The sequence below is a fragment of the Centroberyx affinis genome, unplaced genomic scaffold (genome assembly GCF_046629955.1).
Source record: "Centroberyx affinis isolate AG114_WGS23_722 - 3 ecotype Tasmania unplaced genomic scaffold, CSIRO-AGI_Caff_v1 ptg004189l_1, whole genome shotgun sequence".
Taxonomy (NCBI): Eukaryota; Metazoa; Chordata; class Actinopteri; order Beryciformes; family Berycidae; genus Centroberyx; species Centroberyx affinis.
In genome coordinates this window covers 15,579-36,924 of record NW_027281941.1, presented here as the reverse complement: position 1 = coordinate 36,924, position 21,346 = coordinate 15,579, and the positions used below count along the sequence as shown (strand labels likewise).

Here is a 21,346-nt window from a genome sequence, read left to right as displayed (position 1 = left end):
TGGAAAGACAAAAGGGGGAGGGTGGTCTGTCTTTACCCAATTATCTGTATTATTATTGGGCGGCCAACATCCACAAGTTGATGTTTTGGGTCTCTGATTTATCGGATGATGAATCTCCAGTTTGGTCTCTTATGGAGCAACGTTCAAGTAATCCAGTGTCACTCCGCTCTTTCATTTGTGCCCCACTACCCTTAAGTAAACACTATTGGACGAATAACCCAATTATTTATGGTTCTCTAAAGATATGGTCCCAGTTTAGAATCCATTTGAAACATAAACAAGCTCTTATTACTTCCCCTATCCTGGCAAACGTCAATTTTGCTCCATCTCTCATAGACCCATCTTTTCAATTATGGCATAGGAGAGGGATCAGGTGTGTGAAGGACCTTTTTAAGGACGGACACTTTATTTCTTTTGAACAGTTAAAGAAGGACTTTAATATTCCATTCCATATAGTCAGGTTCATTAAAATATTTACAGGTACGTAGTTATGTCAAAACACACTTCTCTCTAACAACCCCACAGAGCACCTGGATAGATGAGATGCACCATTGTGATTGTACAACATATGTGAAAATCAATACAAATATTTGAATAGAAGAATTTGAATTGAAGTTCAATTTATTATTGAGCCTTAAAAAAATAGTTAAGGTACATACCCTTTATTATTGGGGAGACAATCCCTAGAGGATCATATCCATTCATTTTCGAGTGTTTAGGAGTGATAATAATATAATTAACTTCAGATTAGCCCAGAAGGAAACATTTTATTATTTGGCAAAATAAAAATAGTTGGGACATACAACCATATAATTGGGAAGATTAACCCTGGAGTTTTATTGTGTGATTATTGAATGACTTTTTATTACATTTGACTTAATGGGGCCTTCGAGGATTGGGGAATTTCGGGGATATACCCTAGTATATATATCCTAGTTTTTATCGTGTTATCATGTCTTTGTATGTAGACATACACATGACCTCTGACCTCCCTGTGGAGCAACAAGAGAATTCCTCTACAGAGAGAGAGAGAGAGAGAGAGAGAGAGAGAGAGAGAGAGAGAGAGAGGAAGACTGACAACATGTTGTAGATGTTGTACTTTCTTCCTCTTCTTTTCACACTCTTTCCCCCCATATGTTTCATGTAGAATTACACATTAAACACACACACACACACACACACACACACATTTGACTGTTCTACAATCTCTGGTCTCATCCTACACCTTCTGCACTTGAGCACAAAAAGAATTTCAGAGAGATAAAGAGAGAGAGTGAAGGGGTGTTTGTTCTTTGTATTTGGGTTTGATTATTTTGTATTGTTTTATTGTTCTATTTTGATGAAGATGTTGTAATTCAGCATCAGTTCATCAAAATAAACGAGAAAAAAAATCTTCCATAATAAACAATGCACTTTAGCCTGTTAAGACTTATGGTCCCATAAAGGTTCTGCTAATGTACTAATGAAAATCAGAAATGATGAACTGTGAGTCAATGTATTTATTTATTTATTTATTCAATTATTTTCTAAATTAGACATCTTACAAAATATACAAATCCTGTTTTACATAGACTAGACATAATGTGAAAATAAATGAAAACATACATGGAGTCTCACTAAATAACACTGTGGACTCTACAAAACAGTAAGAACAGTGTAAACACTTGTCAACAATTTTTAATCATTTATGTGCATTTAGGGTTCGAGCGATAGGCTTTTTGAAGGCTGATACCAATGTTTTTGGATGGAAGCTTCTGATATCACTATATTTTGCGGATATTCTGTATTTAAGTTTCACCATTTTCATGCCAAAAATTCAAAATGCTTGTAAGGATTCAGCATTTCCAGGAGATTTTGTTTTTTTTCTTGGCAGGGTTGAAAAGCCTCTGAAAGAGCTGTAAGACCATTGGTAAAAAAAAAAAAGAAAATGAGATGCTGATATCAGTCCAATGTCAGCAAATTACATATTCAGCTCCTTCACTACCATAACTTCATCAGCTCTGCAAATTCTTCATAGTTATAAATACGCAGCAGAAGCCCAGCATAGAGCGGCTGAGTGAAAGTGGTGTGGACTTTGTGGAGCAGGGTCATCGTGTCAGAGACGCTATAAAAGGACAGAGTACCTGCCTCGTAATCCAGGTACACTCCGACCCTGGAGGAACGAGGGCCTGACACTCCTGTTCCTACTTTATTGTGTCGGAAAGTGTAACCATGTTGAGAGCAAACTAAACTCCAGGACTTGTTGTTAAATCCAAAACCTGAGTCACCTGACGTTCTGCTGATGTCTTTGTATGAAACTGCTGCAAACAGAGTGTGACCCTTCCACTCCACCTCCCAATAACATCGCCCAGACAAACCCTCTCTGCACAACACTTGGCCAAACTTAGTAAACCTGTCTGAGTGAGCAGGATAAGCTATACTCTTTGATACAGCCATCACCCTCCGGTTGTCTTCTGACAGGGAGAGACATGTGGAGACTGAGTTCACATCCAGTGTGAGAGGACAGCAATCTGTCAGAAGAGCAAAGCAGAAACCAGAGTATTAACATCAACCTACTGCCATTCAGCTAATTATGAATGCATTCATATGTTGTGGAATTGCACAGAGTGAAATATCATTTCCTCACAGTGTAAAAAGTCTTCTCTGGTCTGTGGCTCTGGTGGCAGTACAACATCTACAGAAGACACTAGAATAAAGAAACAAAACAGAATCCTCACTTCCTAAATAGCACTGGACATGTGTAAAGCCACTACACCGATTCCTCTGAATGGATATTTCTATTCCTGTCAGCTACCTGTGGCAGAGATCCTGGGCCATGTGTCCTTCAGGACGCTCTCTAGTTTCTCTCTCAGGTCAGACACAGAGTCACTCGCGTCTCTGAAGTAGCGTAGAGGAGGAACAACAACACGAGGCAAGTCTGGAGATTCACTGGGACTGGAGAGAGACTGGAACCTCTGGAGAGAGTCCGGGAAGACAGAGACACACACACACACACACACACACAGGCACAAGTAGAGGAAAAGGATACAGACAGCAAAAGTCAATTCCATTGAGCAGCCATGTTTTCTTTCTGGAATAATGCTGTTTATATTTTGCTACATATCAGCTATGAGTTCAGTTCTGTGTTTTGAATAAATTAGGATTAATAGAATGTTTTGAAAAAAGACAATCATGGTGTCCTGGTGGGCCAGCGAACTAGTTAATAGGAAGAAGAAGAAGAAGAAGAAGAAGAAGAAGAAGAAGAAGAAGAAGAAGAAGAAGAAGAAGAAGAATTTTATGTAATCTCTCAAAATGATATGCTCATCATTGGCTGCAATGTCACTTTTGGCCAGCAGATGTCAATGTTTTGCACAATGTCTTCAACTGCTTTGGTCTCAATGAGAAGAAACACAAAGTAGTTTTGGATTTTGGGGCTTTTCCAATCAAGACAGAGTGTGTCTTGGCTATATCGCACCGCAGGAAACCCTGTGCTTATTGAATGATGCAGAAACAGCATTAAACTATCTTTAAAGAAAACAAAGTGTGTGTTACCTGAATGAAACGGACGTGGTCGTCAGCGTGCGACAGCTGTTCCAGTTCAGTGTCTCTCCTCCTCAGCTTGGCGATCTCCTCCTCCAGCTGCAGCAGCAGTTCTTCAGCCTGACCGACCGCAGTCTTCTCCTGGGCTCTGATCAGCTGCTTCACCTCACCGCGCCTCCTCTGGATGGAGCGGATCAGCTCAGTGAAGATCAGCTCACAGGCCTCCACTGCGGTCTGGGCAGAACTCTGCTAGTGCAAAACACACACATGGTGCCTGCTTTACAAAGTGCACATTTTGACATTTGGCATTACAGATGGCTGGGATTATTTGCTCCTTCATAACACTGATTTCTTCTGATTTCAAACATTTGGGTCCTATTCAGATGTTCCTCAGTGCCATTTTACACTGAACTGATTCCATTAATGAATGCCAAGCCTTTAACGGGCTGTGAGCCCTGTAGCAGACACATGGGATCATATACTGTGCTCCCATTTCCACACCTTGAGATCCTCCACAGCCTGGCTCAGCTCCTTCAGCTGCCTCTCTCTCTCCTGGACTCCCTCCTGGACTTTCTGCTGACTCACAATCAGCTGTTTCTGGAAGACAATATTAGGATTGGTGCAACAGGAAGTGTTTTCTCTGTGGCTGCTTGTATTTCTAACACCATGAAAGTTACACTGGACATTGGAGTCATAGCTCATTCAAAGAGGAACAACATGAAGAGATTTTTTTGTCAGTGAATATGTTTTATGGCCACAGATGTCGTCAACAAGTTATTCTGGTCCTACCTGTTTCTCAGCTCTCTCTGCTGCAACTGACACTGTATCGTGGCTCTTATGCTCATCTATGGTGCACAGAAGGCAGACACACTGCCGGTCCGTACGACAGTAGACCTCCATCAGCTTGTCATGCTTAGAGCACATCTTTTCCTGCAGCGGGGCCGTGGCTGAGACCAGCTTGTGCTTCTGCAACACAGGAACGCTGTAGTGAGGCTGGAGGTGAGCCTCGCAGTAAGAGGCCACGCACGCCAAGCAAGACACGGTGGCTTTGACGCGTCCGGTCCCGGTGCAGAAATCACAGGCCACGTCCGCCGGGCCGGCACAGGCCGGAGCAGCAGAGGGAGAAGCCTGTCGGCCGCCCGTCTTCTTCAGCTTCTCCACAACCTGGGAGGAAAAGAAAAGGAGGAGAGGTCATTCACTGACGAGCAACGAGTGGAATACATGAGGTGTGTGACAAACGCACAGTGAGAAATAACACATTTTTATGTCTCCTTTAGATGGAAAACTAATGGACCACAGTGCTCTAGGAACCAGTAAACCCTTAAAATAACCTTACATTTACATGAATTCACCTCTTCATTCATGTAAAATTACCTTAAAATTAATGAAGGGAGTTATTAATAGAAGAGACCCCATCAAAACCACCTTAAACATCCTGTAAGTTTGACTTCTAATTTAGTGAAAAATTCAGGGAGACAGGAACTTTCCATTAATAACTCAACTGTTAACCCCCCCAACCCTATCTTTGAAGCTACTTAAGGGGAAATGTAAGGGGAAAGTGGGGAAAGTTGAGGTTTAAAGGGTTAATAACCCTGTAAAGCATGCACAAAAGGCATGAAAAATCTCTTCATTACTAGTCCCGCCATAAATCAAGCCATGAATAAATCCCTTAACAACCCATGACACTAACTTGACTTTTTTAAAGCTGTTATTTTTATTGGATAATTCATGTTCACGTAATGGAGAAATGAAGGACATTTCTGTGGAATAAATAAAGTAACACTACTACTGTTTCCACCAGCACTACTACTACTGTTTCTAGCTCTACTTCTCCTACCAGTACTATTTTTCCAGCCCACCTCAGCCAGCATGTTGTTCCTCCGAAGAACAGGCCTGGGACTGAAGCTCTCCCTGCACTGAGGGCAGCTGTACACTCCCTTCTCTTCCTCCTGGTCCCAGCAGCCCTCAATACAGCTTCTGCAGTAACTGTGTCCACACTGGAGAGTGACTGGTTCTTTGATTTGGTCCAGACAGATTGAACAGCACAACTGATCCCGGTCCAGCACAAATACATGCTGCTGCTGTTCAGCCATTTTACTGACAAGCACTTTCACACAGGCGACAGTTTCGTTTTCTCTGGAAAGACTTGATAAAGAAGGGGCGGGACTTCCTGGTTGTGCTCAGAGGGGCGGGGCTTTAAAGAGCAGCTTTATCTTTTGTGTGAGAGTTATAAAGTCAATATCCAGGATCTAAAAAGAAGCATGAGGCCCAGGAGCGCACTCTGTGATCCACCTCACTATCACAGGCTTCAGCTGCTCCTCACACTGGTATGGAAGCCCATTCCGCCACTCAATAAAATAAAAAAAACACTCTATTGTGAGTTTTTTTCTCGCAACTGTGACTTTATATCTCACAATTCTGACTTTATAGCTCACAATTCTGGCTTTTTTCTTTTTTTGCGAGAGAAAAAAACAAAGTCAGAATTGTGAGATGTAATATAAACTCTGAGGTGGGAGAAAAAAAGTCAAAATTATGAGATATAAAGTCAGAATTGTCAGATATAAAGTCAGAAGTGGGAGAAAAAAAGTCAGAATTCTGAGAAATCAAGTCAGAATTGTGAGATATAAGGTCACAATTCTGAGATATAAAGTCCAAATTTGGAGAAATAAAGCTGCTTTTCCCAGCTCCAGTTTTCCCCATCAGGACAATCCTCCTTGTATTCAGCACTAGAAGAGAATAATGACTCTGTATCAGTAATACTGTACATTTGTCTCTTGCTTGCTCCCTTACCTTGTCACTTGGGTTCTGGAAGTGTTTTGCCCATTTATTTGTGGTGCAGCAACACAGTGTGAAATATGAATAGATACTCCAAAAATCCTTTGTTTACACATTAGTCAACAATCACAATGAAGTGTGATGCCACATGGAAAATGAGCTAATGGAGAATGCTTTGCTTTGCTTTGAATGTTTTGTAGGTCTACATGAGAAAGGTGGCGATGGCTAATAAATCCATCAATGGCCTGATTAGGTTGAAAATGAAAGGATCAATAAACTCAAATCATTTTAAAATAAAAAAGCATCGCCACTAGCTAATGCTGAGCTATGATATTGTGGAGTAGCAGTCATTTTTATCGTGTTATCATGTCTTTGTATGTAGATGTAGAGCTGCACACTGTTAGAAAACTCTAAAGTATCAAGCACAGATCCTGTACAGACTCACGGCGCGTGTGTTTAATTCAGTTCACTGCACTGAAGCATCATGACTCTGTTATCGGTTAAATAAGTCCACTAATGTCACTTAGATACCACAGGTATCAACGTTACCTAACCTCAAAGTTTACAGGGCAACAAAAGACGTGGATGCATGTAAATGAACAGCAGAGAGTGGGGCTCGGTTAGCCCCAAAGGGATTAACCGTCCCAAAGATCTTTATCCAACTCACTGTTAACGAGAACTTCATTTAGCAACACCTTCCAAACGCCAGTTATTTACCACGTGAAGCACAAAAACTCTTAGTTAAGTTTTATACCTTAAGTTCTCTTTAAGGTTCACCTTAAACTCAAGTGAGTAGCACAAAACCCACTTACCTCCCCTCTCAGAGAATAACCTTAGATAAATCTGCAGATAAGATCCTTAAGCCATTTTTATTGCTATTATTTTGAAATTACAATACAATACAATACAATACAATACAATACAATACAATACAATACACTTTATTGTCCCCGTGGGGAAATTTGTCTTGGACTCAAATGCTGCACGCATATAACTGCCTCCATAGTAGTAATAGTAAAAAACAACAACGTATAACAAAGCAACACATAGTGTAGCAAATCACAACCACAAATTACACATATTGCACATATTACACATATTGCACATATTACACATATTGCACATATGCTGACATCCCATACCTGACTATGCTCTCTAATACAGCCTGGTAGAATCAAAACATCATCCTCTGATCCACCCCATGCACCCTGAGTCTGCGTAAGAAGTATAATCTCTGCTGTAAACGAGAACACAAACTTTCAACATGGGCCTTCCAGCTAAAGCTGTTGTCCAAGTGTCCAAGGTACTTGTAGGAGCAGACCTGATTGATTGGTTCATCATGTATGACCACTGGACTATGATCCCCCACTGACCTAGGGTCCAGAACCATCTCCTCAGTTTTTCTCACATTTAAAATGAGATGGTTGGCATCACACCGCTGCACAGAACTCTCTATTTCAGTGAAATAGGCTGAAGGACTTGTGTCCTTGTGCAGTAGGCTGAGGATAGCAGTGTCATCTGAAAATCTAAAATGTGGTTCCTAGGGTGGCTGTTCGTACTCTCATATGTGTATAATGTAAAAAGAACTGGTGAGCTGACAGCAAGGTTATTATCGTTAACGAAAACTAACGAAATAACGAAAACTAGGTGTGAAAAAACATTTTCGTTAACTGAAATTAAAATAAAAAAGTGGCTTTACAAAAAAACGATAACTGAAACTGTATTGTGTGTTTACAAAACTAAAATAAAGTCAAATTATAGAGAAAATGTCTTTAGTTTTCGTCTTTGTCAATTTATTTCATACATAAGCCTAGTATTTTGAATTTTTGAATTTCGCCCCTGACAAATACCCCATATTACAAAAAAAGACTAAAACTAACACTGAAACTAATAAAAACTAAACTAAACTAGCAAACCCGCTTTAAAAACGAATTAAAACTAAACTGAGATTGAGATTGAGATAGAATTACACATTCAACACACACACACACACTTGAAGAGAGTGAAGGAGTGTTTGTTCTTCGTATTTGGGTTTGATTTTTTTTTATTGTTTTATTGTTCTATTTTGATGAAGATGTTCATCAAAGCATTCATTCATATATTTATTTATTTGATTATTTTCTAAATTAGACATCTTACAAAAGATACAAATCCTGTTCTACATAGACTAGACATAATGTGAAAATAAATGAAAACATACATGGAGTCTCACTAAATAACACTGTGGACTCTACAAAACAGTAAGAACAGTGTAAACACTTGTTTTTGGATGGAAGCTGCTGATATCACTATATTTTGCAGATATTCTGTATGTAAGTTTCACCATTTTCATGCCAAAAATTCAAAATGCTTGTAAGGATTCGGCATTTCCAGGAGATTTTGTTTTTTTTCTTGGCAGGGTTGAAAAACCTCTGAAAGAGCTGTAAGACCATTGGTAAAAAAAAAAAGAAAATGAGATGCTGATATCAGTCCAATGTCAGCAAATTACATATTCAGCTCCTTCACTACCATAACTTCATCAGCTCTGCAAAGTCTTCATAGTTATTATTGATCAGCCGAAGCCCAGCATAGAGCGGCTGAGTGAAAGTGGTGTGGACTTTGTGGAGCAGGGTCATCGTGTCAGAGACGCTATAAAAGGACAGAGTACCTGCCTCGTAATCCAGGTACACTCCGACCCTGGAGGAACGAGGGCCTGACACTTCTGTTACTACTTTATTGTGTAGGAAAAAGTCACCATGTTGAGAGCAAACTAAACTCCAGGACTTGTTGTTAGATCCAAAACGTGAGTCATATGACGTTCTGCTGATGTCTTTGTATGAAACTGCTGCATACAGAGTGTAACCCTTCCACTCCACCTCCCAATAACATCGCCCAGACAAACCCTCTCTGCACAACACTTGTTTATACTCAGTAAACCTGTCTGAGTGAGCAGGATAAGCTATACTCTTTGATACAGCCATCACCCTCCGGTTGTCTTCTGACAGGGAGAGCCATGTGGAGACTGAGTTCACATCCAGTGTGAGAGGACAGCAATCTGTCAGAAGAGCAAAGCAGAAACCAGAGTATTAACATCAACCTACTGCCATTCAGCTAATTATGAATGCATTCATATGTTGTGGAATTGTACAGAGTGAAATATCATTTCCTCACAGTGTAAAAAGTCTTCTCTGGTCTGTGGCTCTGGTGGCAGTACAACATCTACAGAAGACACTAGAATAAAGAAACAAAACAGAATCCTCACTTCCTAAATAGCACTGGACATGTGTAAAGCCATTACACCGATTCCTCTGAATGGATATTTCTATTCCTGTCAGCTACCTGTGGCAGAGATCCTGGGCCATGTGTCCTTCAGGACGCTCTCTAGTTTCTCTCTCAGGTCAGACACAGAGTCACTCGCGTCTCTGAAGTAGCGTAGAGGAGGAACAACAACACGAGGCAAGTCTGGAGATTCACTGGGACTGGAGAGAGACTGGAACCTCTGGAGAGAGTCCGGGAAGACAGAGACACACACACACACACACACACACAGGCACAAGTAGAGGAAAAGGATACAGACAGCAAAAGTCAATTCCATTGAGCAGCCATGTTTTCTTTCTGGAATAATGCTGTTTATATTTTTGCTACATATCAGCTATGAGTTCAATTCTGTGTTTTGAATAAATTAGGATTAATAGAATGTTTTGAAAAAAGACATGGTGGTGTCCTGGTGGGCCAGTGAACCAGTTAATAGGAAGAAGAAGAAGAAGAAGAAGAAGAAGAAGAAGAAGAAGAATTTTATGTGATCTCTCAAAATGATATGCTCATCATTGGCTGCAATGTCACTTTTGGCCAGCAGATGTCAATGTTTTGCACAATGTCTTCAACATTGCTTTGGTCTCAATGAGAATAAACACAAAGTAGTTTTGGATTTTGGGGCTTTTCCAATCAAGACAGAGTGTGTCTTGGCTATATCGCACCGCAGGAAACCCTGTGCTTATTGAATGATGCAGAAACAGCATTAAACTATCTTTAAAGAAAACAAAGTGTGTGTTACCTGAATGAAACGGACGTGGTCGTCAGCGTGCGACAGCTGTTCCAGTTCAGTGTCTCTCCTCCTCAGCTTGGCGATCTCCTCCTCCAGCTGCAGCAGCAGTTCTTCAGCCTGACCGACCGCAGTCTTCTCCTGGGCTCTGATCAGCTGCTTCACCTCACCGCGCCTCCTCTGGATGGAGCGGATCAGCTCAGTGAAGATCAGCTCACAGGCCTCCACTGCGGTCTGGGCAGAACTCTGCTAGTGCAAAACACACACATGGTGCCTGCTTTACAAAGTGCACATTTTGACATTTGGCATTACAGATGGCTGGGATTATTTGCTCCTTCATAACACTGATTTCTTCTGATTTCAAACATTTGGGTCCTATTCAGATGTTCCTCAGTGCCATTTTACACTGAACTGATTCCATTAATGAATGCCAGGCCTTTAACGGGCTGTGAGCCCTGTAGCAGACACATGGGATCATATACTGTGCTCCCATTTCCACACCTTGAGATCCTCCACAGCCTGGCTCAGCTCCTTCAGCTGCCTCTCTCTCTCCTGGACTCCCTCCTGGACTTTCTGCTGACTCACAATCAGCTGTTTCTGGAAGACAATATTAGGATTGGTGCAACAGGAAGTGTTTTCTCTGAGGCTGCTTGTATTTCTAACACCATGAAAGTTACACTGGACATTGGAGTCATAGCTCATTCAAAGAGGAACAACATGAAGAGATTTTTTTGTCAGTGAATATGTTTCATGGCCACAGATGTCGTCAACAAGTTATTCTGGTCCTACCTGTTTCTCAGCTCTCTCTGCTGCAACTGACACTGTATCGTGGCTCTTATGCTCATCTATGGTGCACAGAAGGCAGACACACTGCCGGTCCGTACGACAGTAGACCTCCATCAGCTTGTCATGCTTAGAGCACATCTTTTCCTGCAGCGGGGCCGTGGCTGAGACCAGCTTGTGCTTCTGCAACACAGGAACGCTGTAGTGAGGCTGGAGGTGAGCCTCGCAGTAAGAGGCCACGCACGCCAAGCAAGACACGGTGGCTTTGACGCGTCCGGTCCCGGTGCAGAAATCACAGGCCACGTCCGCCGGGCCGGCACAGGCCGGAGCAGCAGAGGGAGAAGCCTGTCGGCCGCCCGTCTTCTTCAGCTTCTCCACAACCTGGGAGGAAAAGAAAAGGAGGAGAGGTCATTCACTGACGAGCAACGAGTGGAATACATGAGGTGTGTGACAAACGCACAGTGAGAAATAACACATTTTTATGTCTCCTTTAGATGGAAAACTAATGGACCACAGTGCTCTAGGAACCAGTAAACCCTTAAAATAACCTTACATTTACATGAATTCACCTCTTCATTCATGTAAAATTCCCTTAAAATTAATGAAGGGAGTTATTAATAGAAGAGACCCCATCAAAACCACCTTAAACATCCCGTAAGTTTGACTCCTTACTTTATAATTTAGTGAAAAATTCAGGGAGACAGGAACTTTCCAGTAATAACTCAACTGTTAACCCCCCCCCCCCCCGCCCTAACTTTGAAGCTGCTTAAGGGGAAATTTAAGGGGAAAGTGGGGAAAGTTGAGGTTTAAAGGGTTAATAACCCTGTAAAGCATGCACAAAAGGCATGAAAAATCTCTTCATTACTAGTGCCGCCATAAATCAAGCCATGAATAAATCCCTTAACAACCCATGACACTAACTTGACTTTTTTAAAGCTGTTATTTTTATTGGATAATTCATGTTCACGTAATGGAGAAATGAAGGACATTTCTGTGGAATAAATAAAGTAACACTACTACTGTTTCCACCAGCACTACTACTACTGTTTCTAGCTCTACTTCTCCTACCAGTACTATTTTTCCAGCCCACCTCAGCCAGCATGTTGTTCCTCCGAAGAACAGGCCTGGGACTGAAGCTCTCCCTGCACTGAGGGCAGCTGTACACTCCCTTCTCTTCCTCCTGGTCCCAGCAGCCCTCAATACAGCTTCTGCAGTAACTGTGTCCACAGTGGAGACCGACTGGTTCTTTGATTTGGTCCAGACAGATTGAACAGCACAACTGATCCCGGTCCAGCACAAATACATGCTGCTGCTGTTCAGCCATTTTACTGACAAGCACTTTCACACAGGCGACAGTTTCGTTTTCTCTGGAAAGACTTGATAAAGAAGGGGCGGGACTTCCTGGTTGTGCTCAGAGGGGCGGGGCTCTAAAGAGCAGCTTTATCTTTTGTGTGAGAGTTATAAAGTCAATATCCAGGATCTAAAAAGAAGCATGAGGCCCAGGAGCGCACTCTGTGATCCACCTCACTATCACAGGCTTCAGCTGCTCCTCACACTGGTATGGAAGCCCATTCCGCCACTCAATAAAATAAAAAAAACACTCTATTGTGAGTTTTTTTTCTCACAACTGTGACTTTATATCTCACAATTCTGACTTTATAGCTCACAATTCTGGCTTTTTTCTTTTTTTGCGAGAGAAAAAAACAAAGTCAAAATTGTGAGATGTAATATAAACTCTGAGGTGGGAGAAAAAAAGTCAAAATTATGAGAAATAAAGTCAGAATTGTGAGAAATAAAGCTGCTTTTCCCAGCTCCAGTTTTCCCCATCAGGACAATCCTCCTTGTATTCAGCACTAGAAGAGAATAATGACTCTGTATCAGTAATACTGTACATTTGTCTCTTGCTTGCTCCCTTACCTTGTCACTTGGGTTCTGGAAGTGTTTTGCCCATTTATTTGTGGTGCAGCAACACAGTGTGAAATATGAATAGATACTCCAAAAATCCTTTGTATCCACATTAGTCAACAATCACAATGAAGTGTGATGCCACATGGAAAATGAGCTAATGGAGAATGCTTTGCTTTGCTTTGAATGTTTTGTAGGTCTACATGAGAAAGGTGGCAATGGCTAATAAATCCATATCTTTGATAACATGAAACCATCAGTGAGGGGCCAGAGAGACCTGAGAGCTGCACACTGTTAGAAAACTCTAAAGTAACAAGCACAGATCCTGTACAGACTCACGGCGCGTGTGTTTAATTCAGTTCACTGCACTGAAGCATCATGACTCTGTTATCGGTTAAATAAGTCCACTAATGTCACTTAGATACCACAGGTATCAACGTTACCTAACCTCAAAGTTTACAGGGCAACAAAAGACGTGGATGCATGTAAATGAACAGCAGAGAGTGGGGCTCGGTTAGCCCCAAAGGGATTAACCGTCCCAAAGATCTTTATCCAACTCACTGTTAACGAGAACTTCATTTAGCAACACCTTCCAAACGCCAGTTATTTACCACGTGAAGCACAAAAACTCTTAGTTAAGTTTTATACCTTAAGTTCTCTTTAAGGTTCACCTTAAACTCAAGTGAGTTGCACAAAACCCACTTACCTCCCCTCTCAGAGAATAACCTTAGATAAATCTGCAGATAAGATCCTTAAGCCATTTTTATTGCTATTATTTTGAAATTACAATACAATACAATACAATACAATACAATACAATACAATACAATACAATACAATACAATACAATACAATACACTTTATTGTCCCCGTGGGGAAATTTGTCTTGGACTCAAATGCTGCACGCATATAACTGCCTCCATAGTAGTAATAGTAAAAAACAACAACGTATAACAAAGCAACACATAGTGTAGCAAATCACAACCACAAATTACACATATTGCACATATTACACATATCCTGACATCCCATACCTGACTATGCTCTCTAATACAGCCTGGTAGAATCAAAACATCATCCTCTGATCCACCCCATGCACCCTGAGTCTGCGTAAGAAGTATAATCTCTGCTGTAAACGAGAACACAAACTTTCAACATGGGCCTTCCAGCTAAAGCTGTTGTCCAAGTGTCCAAGGTACTTGTAGGAGCAGACCTGATTGATTGGTTCATCATGTATGACCACTGGACTATGATCCCCCACTGACCTAGGGTCCAGAACCATCTCCTCAGTTTTTCTCACATTTAAAATGAGATGGTTGGCATCACACCGCTGCACAGAACTCTCTATTTCAGTGAAATAGGCTGAAGGACTTGTGTCCTTGTGCAGTAGGCTGAGGATAGCAGTGTCATCTGAAAATCTAAAATGTGGTTCCTAGGGTGGCTGTTCGTACTCTCATATGTGTATAATGTAAAAAGAACTGGTGAGCTGACAGCAAGGTTATTATCGTTAACGAAAACTAACGAAATAACGAAAACTAGGTGTGAAAAAACATTTTCGTTAACTGAAAATAAAATAAAAACGAGGCTTTACAAAAAAACGATAACTGAAACTGTATTGTGTGTTTACAAAACTAAAATAAAGTCAAATTATAGAGAAAATGTCTTTAGTTTTCGTCTTTGTCAATTTCATACATAAGCCTATTTTGAATTTCTGAATTTTACCCCTGACAAATACCCCATATTACAAAAAAAGACTAAAACACTGAAACTAATAAAAACTAAACTAAACTAGCAAACCCGCTTTAAAAACGAATTAAAACTAAACTGAGATTGAAAACAAAAAGTCCAAACGAAATAAAAACAAAAACTAATGAAAAACGCAAAACTGTAATAACCTTGGCTGACACAACCCTGTGGGGCACCTGTGCTGATTGATCTGGATTCTGAAAGGGTTTTATTGACCCTGACATGCTGGATTCCATTGGTCAAAAAGGAAAAATACCACTTCATTATAAAAGGATTGACACTCATCTGTTTCAGTTTGGGGATCAGCAGATGGGGCTGAAGCGTATTGAAAGCAGAGCTAAAATCAACAAGTCCTGTGTTTCGACCCTAAGATGAAAATCATTCAGTTCGTTGGCTTTATGCAGATCATCATTAGTGATGAGGCACTTCCTATTTGTGTTCATATTGGTTATAACTTTCATAGAGTCCCATAGCTTTTTAGAGTCCATTGAGATCAAATTCTGCTCTATGATCTCCCTGTGTTGCTTCCTTGCATCCTTCAGCATTTGGTTAAGTTCCTTTTGCACTATTTTCAAACCCGCTCTATCTTGATTTCTAAAAGCATTTTTTTTTTTTTCCCCGGTTGATGCAGTCCTTTACCTTCTTAGTTATATAAGGCTTATTGTTGGGATACACTGTAATGTCCCACACTATCCACACAAAATTGTATGTAGTCTGTTATTGTTTCGGTGGCCTCATCAATTTCCAAATCATGAAAAAGGTCCCAGTTTGTGCAAAGGAAAGATCCCCTGAGTGTCTCTATGCTATCTCTCGACCATACAGTCACTGTCTTGGTCTGTTAATGAATATTACAGTGTCCTTGGGCTTAGTATCATGTACCTGCCACCAGAAACGTTTCAATAAAGTCCTCCGCTTTCACAAAACAGCTTTTTGGAGCCGGGAGCTACAGCTACTGCTGCCATGCTGATGATGTCGACTGCACGCACAGGTCGTGTCATCATCATCAGTGTGGTGATGCAACATCTCACTAAGAGATACCTGACTGACTGACTGACTGACTGACCTGAACGCAGGGTCACAGCAACACAGTGAATCCCCTGTATCCCCTCAAATGCCCCTATATTGCAACACTTACGGTAAAAGACGTTTCAATCATTCCCGCCCACTCTAAGACATTGGGTAAAATAAAGCAGGCATAAAACGGGAAGAATATTTACATTTTAATCCAATCAAAGAGGACAAAATTAAATGCATACAGTGTACACTTTGGCGGGTGGCAAAATATTCCTCATGCCCGCGTGTGTAATGGGAGGCGAACACACGGGTCCAGAGAGAGAGAGAGAGAGAGAGAGAGAGAGAGAGAGAGAGAGAGAGAGAGAGAGAGAGAGCGACAGAGAGAGAGAGAGAGAGAGAGAGAGAGAGAGCGAGATACAGAGAGGGAGAGAGAGAGCGACAGACAGAGAGAGCTACAGAGAGCGAGAGAGACAGAGAGAGAGAGCGAGCGAGATACAGAGAGAGAGAGAGAGACAGAGAACGAGCGTGATACAGATAGAGAGAGAGAGCGCGAGATACAGAGAGGGAGAGAGAGAGAGCTACAGACAGAGAGAGAGCTACAGAGAGCGAGAGAGACAGAGAGAGAGAGAGAGAGCGACAGAGAGAGAGAGCGAGCGAGATACGGAGAGAGAGAGAGCACAGAGCACGAGGGGGGATTGTCCACTAGTTAATCGATCGCAGATGGCGTCGTTCTCTTGGACGAATAAAAAAAATAAAAAATAAAAAATGCTAAAATGGGTCGCCAAATACACTTTATGTAACTTTGGAAAACCACTAGCCACAGTGGCCGGTGAGCAAAAAAGTTTAATGTCAAGCCCTGTATACCTATATCTCTATATTATACCGCCACACACAAACACACTTTTTGGCCCCCGCACTTCTGAAATGAATCCGGAGCCCCTGGCACCGGACCAACCTACTGGCGCTACAGGGCTGCTGCTCTGTATCTGACCGTGACCTCTGACCTCCCTGTGGAGCAGGCAAGCAACAAGAGAATTCCTCTACCGAGAGAGAGAGAGAGAGAGAGGAAGACTGACATGTTGTAGATGTTGTACTTTCTTCCTCTTCTTTTCACTCTCTTTCCCCCCATATGTTTCATGTAGAATTACACATTCAACACACACACACACACTCACACACACACTTGAAGAGAGTGAAGGAGTGTTTGTTCTTTGTATTTGGGTTTGATTTTTTTTATTGTTTTATTGTTCTATTTTGATGAAGATGTTCATCAAAGCATTCATTCATATATTTATTTATTCGATTATTTTCTAAATTAGACATCTTACAAAAGATACAAATCCTGTTCTACATAGACTAGACATAATGTGAAAATAAATGAAAACATACATGGAGTCTCACTAAATAACACTGTGGACTCTACAAAACAGTAAGAACAGTGTAAACACTTGTTTTTGGATGGAAGCTGCTGATATCACTATATTTTGCAGATATTCTGTATGTAAGTTTCACCATTTTCATGCCAAAAATTCAAAATGCTTGTAAGGATTCGGCATTTCCAGGAGATTTTGTTTTTTTTCTTGGCAGGGTTGAAAAGCCTCTGAAAGAGCTGTAAGACCATTGGTAAAAAAAAAAAGAAAATGAGATGCTGATATCAGTCCAATGTCAGCAAATTACATATTCAGCTCCTTCACTACCATAACTTCATCAGCTCTGCAAAGTCTTCATAGTTATAAAAGTACAGCTGAAGCCCAGCATAGAGCGGCTGAGTGAAAGTGGTGTGGACTTTGTGGAGCAGGGTCATCGTGTCAGAGACGCTATAAAAGGACAGAGTACCTGCCTCGTAATCCAGGTACACTCCGACCCTGGAGGAACGAGGGCCTGACACTTCTGTTCCTACTTTATTGTGTCGGAAAGTGTAACCATGTTGAGAGCACATTAAACTCCAGGACTTGTCGTTAAATCCAAAACGTGAGTCATATGACGTTCTGCTGATGTCTTTGTATGAAACTGCTGCAAACAGAGTGTCACCCTTCCACTCCACCTCCCAATAACATCGCCCAGACAAACCCTCTCTGCACAACACTTGTTTATACTCAGTAAACCTGTCTGAGTGAGCAGGATAAGCTATACTCTTTGATACAGCCATCACCCTCCGGTTGTCTTCTGACAGGGAGAGACATGTGGAGACTGAGTTCACACCCAGTGTGAGAGGACAGCAATCTGTCAGAAGAGCAAAGCAGAAACCAGAGTATTAACATCAACCTACTGCCATTCAGCTAATTATGAATGCATTCATATGTTGTGGAATTGTACAGAGTGAAATATCATTTCCTCACAGTGTAAAAAGTCTTCTCTGGTCTGTGGCTCTGGTGGCAGTACAACATCTACAGAAGACACTAGAATAAAGAAACAAAACAGAATCCTCACTTCCTAAATAGCACTGGACATGTGTAAAGCCACTACACCGATTCCTCTGAATGGATATTTCTATTCCTGTCAGCTACCTGTGGCAGAGATCCTGGGCCATGTGTCCTTCAGGACGCTCTCTAGTTTCTCTCTCAGGTCAGACACAGAGTCACTCGCGTCTCTGAAGTAGCGTAGAGGAGGAACAACAACACGAGGCAAGTCTGGAGATTCACTGGGACTGGAGAGAGACTGGAACCTCTGGAGAGAGTCCGGGAAGACAGAGACACACACACACACACACACAGGCACAAGTAGAGGAAAAGGATACAGACAGCAAAAGTCAATTCCATTGAGCAGCCATGTTTTCTTTCTGGAATAATGCTGTTTATATTTTGCTACATATCAGCTATGAGTTCAATTCTGTGTTTTGAATAAATTAGGATTAATAGAATGTTTTGAAAAAAGACAATCATGGTGTCCTGGTGGGCCAGCGAACCAGTTAATAGGAAGAAGAAGAAGAAGAAGAAGAAGAAGAAGAAGAAGAAGAAGAATTTTATGTAATCTCTCAAAATGATATGCTCATCATTGGCTGCAATGTCACTTTTGGCCAGCAGATGTCAATGTTTTGCACAATGTCTTCAACTGCTTTGGTCTCAATGAGAAGAAACACAAAGTAGTTTTGGATTTTGGGGGTTTTCCAATCAAGACAGAGTGTGTCTTGGCTATATCGCACCGCAGGAAACCCTGTGCTTATTAAATGATGCAGAAACAGCATTAAACTATCTTTAAAGAAAACAAAGTGTGTGTTACCTGAATGAAACGGACGTGGTCGTCAGCGTGCGACAGCTGTTCCAGTTCAGTGTCTCTCCTCCTCAGCTTGGCGATCTCCTCCTCCAGCTGCAGCAGCAGTTCTTCAGCCTGACCGACCGCAGTCTTCTCCTGGGCTCTGATCAGCTGCTTCACCTCACCGCGCCTCCTCTGGATGGAGCGGATCAGCTCAGTGAAGATCAGCTCACAGGCCTCCACTGCGGTCTGGGCAGAACTCTGCTAGTGCAAAACACACACATGGTGCCTGCTTTACAAAGTGCACATTTTGACATTTGGCATTACAGATGGCTGGGATTATTTGCTCCTTCATAACACTGATTTCTTCTGATTTCAAACATTTGGGTCCTATTCAGATGTTCCTCAGTGCCATTTTACACTGAACTGATTCCATTAATGAATGCCAAGCCTTTAACGGGCTGTGAGCCCTGTAGCAGACACATGGGATCATATACTGTGCTCCCATTTCCACACCTTGAGATCCTCCACAGCCTGGCTCAGCTCCTTCAGCTGCCTCTCTCTCTCCTGGACTCCCTCCTGGACTTTCTGCTGACTCACAATCAGCTGTTTCTGGAAGACAATATTAGGATTGGTGCAACAGGAAGTGTTTTCTCTGAGGCTGCTTGTATTTCTAACACCATGAAAGTTACACTGGACATTGGAGTCATAGCTCATTCAAAGAGGAACAACATGAAGAGATTTTTTTGTCAGTGAATATGTTTCATGGCCACAGATGTCGTCAACAAGTTATTCTGGTCCTACCTGTTTCTCAGCTCTCTCTGCTGCAACTGACACTGTATCGTGGCTCTTATGCTCATCTATGGTGCACAGAAGGCAGACACACTGCCGGTCCGTACGACAGTAGACCTCCATCAGCTTGTCATGCTTAGAGCACATCTTTTCCTGCAGCGGGGCCGTGGCTGAGACCAGCTTGTGCTTCTGCAACACAGGAACGCTGTAGTGAGGCTGGAGGTGAGCCTCGCAGTAAGAGGCCACGCACGCCAAGCAAGACACGGTGGCTTTGACGCGTCCGGTCCCGGTGCAGAAATCACAGGCCACGTCCGCCGGGCCGGCACAGGCCGGAGCAGCAGAGGGAGAAGCCTGTCGGCCGCCCGTCTTCTTCAGCTTCTCCACAACCTGGGAGGAAAAGAAAAGGAGGAGAGGTCATTCACTGACGAGCAACGAGTGGAATACATGAGGTGTGTGACAAACGCACAGTGAGAAATAACACATTTTTATGTCTCCTTTAGATGGAAAACTAATGGACCACAGTGCTCTAGGAACCAGTAAACCCTTAAAATAACCTTACATTTACATGAATTCACCTCTTCATTCATGTAAAATTCACTTTAATGAATTAAGGGAGTTATTAATAGAAGAGACCCCATCAAAACCACCTTAAACATCCTGTAAGTTTGACTCCTTACTTTCTAATTTAGTGAAAAATTCAGGGAGACAGGAACTTTCCATTAATAACTCAACTGTTAACCCCCCCCCCGCCCTAACTTTGAAGCTGCTTAAGGGGAAATTTAAGGGGAAAGTAGGGAAAGTTGAGGTTTAAAGGGTTAATAACCCTGTAAAGCATGCACAAAAGGCATGAAAAATCTCTTCATTACTAGTGCCGCCATAAATCAAGCCATGAATAAATCCCTTAACAACCCATGACACTAACTTGACTTTTTTAAAGCTGTTATTTTTATTGGATAATTCATGTTCACGTAATGGAGAAATGAAGGACATTTCTGTGGAATAAATAAAGTAACACTACTACTGTTTCCACCAGCACTACTACTACTGTTTCTAGCTCTACTTCTCCTACCAGTACTATTTTTCCAGCCCACCTCAGCCAGCATGTTGTTCCTCCGAAGAACAGGCCTGGGACTGAAGCTCTCCCTGCACTGAGGGCAGCTGTACACTCCCTTCTCTTCCTCCTGGTCCCAGCAGCCCTCAATACAGCTTCTGCAGTAACTGTGTCCACACTGGAGACCGACTGGTTCTTTGATTTGGTCCAGACAGATTGAACAGCACAACTGATCCCGGTCCAGCACAAATACATGCTGCTGCTGTTCAGCCATTTTAATGACAAGCACTTTCACACAGGCGACAGTTTCGTTTTCTCTGGAAAGACTTGATAAAGAAGGGGCGGGACTTCCTGGTTGTGCTCAGAGGGGCGGGGCTTTAAAGAGCAGCTTTATCTTTTGTGTGAGAGTTATAAAGTCAATATCCAGGATCTAAAAAGAAGCATGAGGCCCAGGAGCGCACTCTGTGATCCACCTCACAGGCTTCAGCTGTGGTATGGAAGCCCATTCCGCCACTCAGTAAAATAAATAAAGCACTCTATTGTGAGGG

At 42.0% G+C, this 21,346-nt stretch overlaps 3 protein-coding genes across 3 annotated transcripts; all 3 read right to left on the bottom strand.

The window, feature by feature from the left end:
• Positions 1-1,529: 1,529 nt before the first annotated feature.
• On the bottom strand, positions 1,530-5,612 carry LOC139664011 (tripartite motif-containing protein 16-like). The gene is made up of 7 exons (XM_071542816.1): positions 5,379-5,612; positions 4,309-4,683; positions 4,021-4,116; positions 3,532-3,765; positions 2,795-2,954; positions 2,627-2,686; positions 1,530-2,510 (listed from the first exon to the last, which is right to left on the bottom strand). Exons 1-7 carry the CDS (start codon positions 5,610-5,612, stop codon positions 1,981-1,983), a joined length of 1,689 nt encoding a protein of 562 aa, XP_071398917.1. The 3' UTR covers positions 1,530-1,980.
• A 2,819-nt stretch (positions 5,613-8,431) lies between these two features.
• On the bottom strand, positions 8,432-12,422 carry LOC139664008 (tripartite motif-containing protein 16-like). The gene is made up of 7 exons (XM_071542812.1): positions 12,189-12,422; positions 11,105-11,479; positions 10,817-10,912; positions 10,328-10,561; positions 9,613-9,772; positions 9,445-9,504; positions 8,432-9,328 (listed from the first exon to the last, which is right to left on the bottom strand). Exons 1-7 carry the CDS (start codon positions 12,420-12,422, stop codon positions 8,799-8,801), a joined length of 1,689 nt encoding a protein of 562 aa, XP_071398913.1. The 3' UTR covers positions 8,432-8,798.
• Positions 12,423-17,093: 4,671 nt separating this feature from the next.
• Positions 17,094-21,072, bottom strand: LOC139664010 (tripartite motif-containing protein 16-like). The gene is made up of 7 exons (XM_071542814.1): positions 20,839-21,072; positions 19,760-20,134; positions 19,472-19,567; positions 18,983-19,216; positions 18,271-18,430; positions 18,103-18,162; positions 17,094-17,986 (listed from the first exon to the last, which is right to left on the bottom strand). Exons 1-7 carry the CDS (start codon positions 21,070-21,072, stop codon positions 17,457-17,459), a joined length of 1,689 nt encoding a protein of 562 aa, XP_071398915.1. The 3' UTR covers positions 17,094-17,456.
• Between the last annotated feature and the right edge of the window lie 274 nt (positions 21,073-21,346).

Bases quoted from the DNA above. Each gene is read 5' to 3' on its own strand.
- LOC139664008 (XM_071542812.1), bottom strand. From the start codon at position 12,422: ATGGCTGAACAGCAGCAGCATGTATTTGTGCTGGACCGGGATCAGTTG. The intron at 10,913-11,104 runs GTAGGACCAGAA...ATTGTCTTCCAG, and splicing joins CAGAGAGAGCTGAGAAACAG to AAACAGCTGATTGTGAGTCA. The intron at 9,505-9,612 runs GTAGCTGACAGG...TCTTTATTCTAG, and splicing joins GCCCAGGATCTCTGCCACAG to TGTCTTCTGTAGATGTTGTA.
- LOC139664010 (XM_071542814.1), bottom strand. From the start codon at position 21,072: ATGGCTGAACAGCAGCAGCATGTATTTGTGCTGGACCGGGATCAGTTG. The intron at 19,217-19,471 runs GTGTGGAAATGG...TTGCACTAGCAG, and splicing joins AGGCTGTGGAGGATCTCAAG to AGTTCTGCCCAGACCGCAGT. The intron at 18,163-18,270 runs GTAGCTGACAGG...TCTTTATTCTAG, and splicing joins GCCCAGGATCTCTGCCACAG to TGTCTTCTGTAGATGTTGTA.
- LOC139664011 (XM_071542816.1), bottom strand. From the start codon at position 5,612: ATGGCTGAACAGCAGCAGCATGTATTTGTGCTGGACCGGGATCAGTTG. The intron at 4,684-5,378 runs GTGGGCTGGAAA...TTTTCCTCCCAG, and splicing joins GGAACAACATGCTGGCTGAG to GTTGTGGAGAAGCTGAAGAA. The intron at 2,955-3,531 runs GTAACACACACT...GACTCTCTCCAG, and splicing joins ACCACGTCCGTTTCATTCAG to AGGTTCCAGTCTCTCTCCAG.